At 56.5% G+C, this 3,588-nt stretch overlaps 1 protein-coding gene across 6 annotated transcripts in view; it reads right to left on the bottom strand.

Moving 5' to 3' along the window:
• Positions 1-6: 6 nt before the first annotated feature.
• ATRIP (ATR interacting protein) overlaps positions 7-3,588 on the bottom strand; it is a 17,065-nt gene continuing 13,483 nt past the window's right edge. The window contains exons 10-14 of one of the 6 annotated variants that reach the window (XM_023520583.1): positions 1,822-1,910; positions 1,306-1,386; positions 907-1,101; positions 537-570; positions 273-437 (exon numbers count right to left, since the gene is read on the bottom strand). In XM_023520583.1, coding sequence (XP_023376351.1) covers positions 370-437; positions 537-570; positions 907-1,101; positions 1,306-1,386; positions 1,822-1,910 — 467 coding nt within the window. In that variant the 3' untranslated portion in view covers positions 273-369. Of the gene's footprint in view, positions 438-536; positions 574-848; positions 1,102-1,305; positions 1,387-1,821; positions 1,911-3,588 lie in introns of all 6 variants that reach the window. The other 5 variants (XM_023520584.1, XM_023520586.1, XM_023520585.1 and 2 more) reach the window with 5 other exon arrangements.

Genomic DNA, 3,588 nt, shown 5'->3' with positions numbered 1-3,588 from the left:
TGTGCCCCCGCTGTAGCTGTACTTCCCCAGGCCTTCCTGGCTGCCTCCTTCCTTGCTGTACAATGGTTTCTTCCCATGGCCTCTGCCCAAAGTGATGACTCAGGATAATTCCACAGGCAGGGCAGGGCTCCTTCCTCCAGGCAGATTTGTTACCATGGGGACAGGTCTCAACTCCGGCCAGGGACAGGAAGAAGGATCCCAGCCTTCCCAGGCTCTTGCTCCATCCCGCCCACTCAGCCAACACAGATCAGACTCAGGAAACACAACGAGGCTGGCAGGTTCTCAAACAGCCGGTCACTGCTTTTAATCAGTTGATGAGATGAGGAAAACAGCAGGTTGGTGCCCCGCGTGGCTCGATGCCCACAGACGTCAGCTGCAGTCCATCTCGGGGTCATCCACATCCGTCTCAGCGGCACAGAGGTCATCCAGGGCAGACTCTGAGCCAAAACAGAAGAGGGTTCTACGGTGAAGGCCTGAAGGTGCTGGGGACTGGGGGAGGTCCCACCTCCCCTCCCCCCACGCCCGCAGGAACTAACCAGTCCCTTCCACGCCCAGGCCTTGCTCCCTCAGCTACTGCAAGCAAAGTGATACAAAGGCAATTCAGACAGGGATGTTTCTGGAAAAACCATGACTCGGCCAGGCCGACTCAACAGATAGGAGCAAAAGGCAGCCTGCTATGCTCAGAGAAGAATCGGGGCGGGAAGATAGGAACGACCCCAGCGCTGGCAAAGGCTGTGGCGGGCGGGGGGCTGCTGACCCGACGCAAGGCCGGGAAGTCTGACTCGTCCACGAACTTCAGGGAAAACCCGAGTGGGCCGGGGCAGGGTGGGGTCCTCCTGCCAGCTCACCTTCACAGTCTGTCACATCAGGAAGCCCTCGAATCAGCATGCTGACCCCTGGCATCACCTGGTCATACTGATGCAGGACCTCCACGCAGTGCACCGTGAAGAGCTTGTCCTTCTGGGACAGGCTGTGCAGCAGCAGCACCGTGTCCCGCAGACACCGCACTGTCCGCTTCTGCTGGTCAGTCCTTGGGGGTCCCCCTGCCCTCCGCACTGTCAGCCACTGTCTGTGCAGCATCACCGTGAGCGCCCTGACCACCTGGCGGGGCACAGACTGAGGTCAGGGCTCACAGTCCCTGCACCCTGACTCGCTCAGCTGGGCAGCCCTTCCCTAGCCACCCAGGTGCAGAGGGTTTTGAGTGACAGCACCAGGGGTAGCAGCAGCATGGGGTTCTTGCACCGGGCCGCCTCATCCACCAACAGAGCTGTCCACTGTCACCCCCGCCCGCCTCTGGGCACTCACCTCCACGTTGCACTGGCAGTTGGAACCAGTCACCGGGGAAGAGGGGCTCTGCACACCAAGCTTAGCCAGGAGCCACACCGCCTAGAACAAGAGCAGACTGTTCCATCCGTGGCTGAACGAGACCCTGATCACAACGAAGCCTTTCTCAGGATTCTACAAGAGCTCCAGTTGCCTTAGCAACTGCTTGTCTGCACAAATGGGGTCCAAGCGGTGGTGTTGTGGGGCCTTCCCAGACCAAACTCAGGACCAACACCTGTGTCTACCAGCAAGCCTACCTCCAACCACCAGGCCCCTAAGCCGGGGCAGGGCCAGTTATCTGGCAACTCTGCCAAGTCCCAGGACACCCTGGGGCCCACTGTATTGCCCCTGTGTAGTGTGGGGCACCCAAATGAGTTTACCTTATTAGTGGCTAGAGAAACTCTTGCTACCAAAATGAATTAGAGGGAGAGAAAGTGGCTCTTGGGTGGAGTGGGGTGGAGTAGTGAGCAGTCAGTCCAACAGCTCTGACGTTTTTACCTCTTGCTCCAATTGAAGCCACTGTGTGTCCGAGGCCACCTTGTCAGGCCTTGATGTGATGTACATGTACAACAGCAGGAAGAGGCAGCCTTCTGGAGAGAATGCCCAGTTCTCACTCAGGGTCCCCCTTCTCACCCAGAGCCAGCACAGCTGCAGAAGCCCTCAGGAGGCCTCTGACTCGGCCTTGCCCTCACCCTTCCCTCCGCCCTGCAGGAGCAGCCCAGGCGCCCGCCCCCTAACCGGCTTTACCGGAGTGGGTGCAGAGCTGAGGTGTGAGCGTCTCGTGGTCCACTAGGAGGGAGAGGAGCTCAACAGTTAGCAGCACACTGGGGAGAGGCGTCTCTGCCCTGAGGCACTGTGGCAGCAGTGGGAGCACACACTGGAACCTAAAACACAGGGGCCCAGAAGGATGTGGCACTTCTGACCCAACCCCACAAGTCACCTTCATTTCTCACTAGAGAGAACAGGAAATTCAAGCAAGCCAGCAGAAAGAGATGTGGTTCAGACAGACCTGGGTTCAAATGCCAGCCAACCACCTACTTTCACGTCAATGAGTGGGCACTGCCCTTCATTATGGGACTGCTGCAGCTTAGAGATGACAGGCCCTTACCTAGCACAGAGCCACCCAGTAAGTGGGGGTTGCATCCTTGGACCTGGGGTGCCTGGCCTCTACACTGCTCCTGGGCTCTTTCCTGCCTCTGCTCCCAAATAGGGAGGCAGATGTTAATTGAGTGAAATGTTCTGTTCCCACCACCAAAGGACTGGCCAGGCTCTGAAAGTGAAAAACTTGAACTTGGCTATGGTTGGATCTTATGAGACCACTTGCTGAGCAAGACCATTTTCTCCACTCGTCAGAAAACACCAGCCCTTCTGCCACCAATCATGAGAAGGTGCCCACTTGGGGTGTACATGGAGCTCTGGGCACACTCTCTCCCAGGTCTCAGGGCAAAGAGATGGCTATCACCAAGGAACCAAGTCCCAAGATGACTGGTTTGTGCAGCCTGCACAGCCTCGTGGGTGGGGAGGAGGCGGCTCTACCTCTGCGTCACGCCTGACGCATCTGCAGCGTTCCGTGCACAGCACTGAGGGTGAGGAACGTTCCTCAGGTCGCCGCTAGGGGGCAGGGTCTCACTACTTGGGGCGGACTCATTTTAGAGCAAATCCTGTCCAGCAGACAGGAAGCTGAATGCTTCCAGTTGCCATGGAGTCTGGAACATTGTGGGAAGCTGTCGTTTTGTGGGAAACTAGTTAGAAGTGGCCCCTAACTAGTCCACTAAAGCCCCTGAAACTATCTGCACAAAACTCTCATTTTTATATACAACACAGTGTTTTCCAAATTGGTTTTTGATAGTATCAGAACCTCTTTTTAAATGAATTTTCTGCAGTGCCTCCAAACGCACAATAGATAAGTCACACTGCTCTGGCTGAAGTTGGGGATGAGACCTATTTGCTCCAAAGTCCTTGCCACCCTAGTACTTGCGGAACCACCCTGGACCTACGGCGAAAGCAGATGCAGTGGCAAGACAAGGGTGTGAGGGGTGATGTGCCCTCAAGCCCTCTATGAGGCCGCAGTGTCGCGTACTGTTTTAGAGTCTTGCTGGCACCTGTCCCTAGCTTTTATGCCAAGGTGACTAAGAAGCTGTGTAGTGGGTTCAGCTTGCAATATGAAGGAATTCCGAAGAGCAGAGTGGGAGGTGGCATCAGATGGTGACCAGGGACAATGGCTCAGGAGCCTAACTGGTTCGAAACCCACCCAGCGTGCTCCAT

The sequence above is a fragment of the Pteropus vampyrus genome, unplaced genomic scaffold (assembly GCF_000151845.1).
Source record: "Pteropus vampyrus isolate Shadow unplaced genomic scaffold, Pvam_2.0 Scaffold271, whole genome shotgun sequence".
Classification (NCBI taxonomy): Eukaryota; Metazoa; Chordata; class Mammalia; order Chiroptera; family Pteropodidae; genus Pteropus; species Pteropus vampyrus.
The sequence above is the reverse complement of the archived record's forward strand: the minus strand, read 5'-3'. Positions and strand labels throughout refer to the sequence as shown.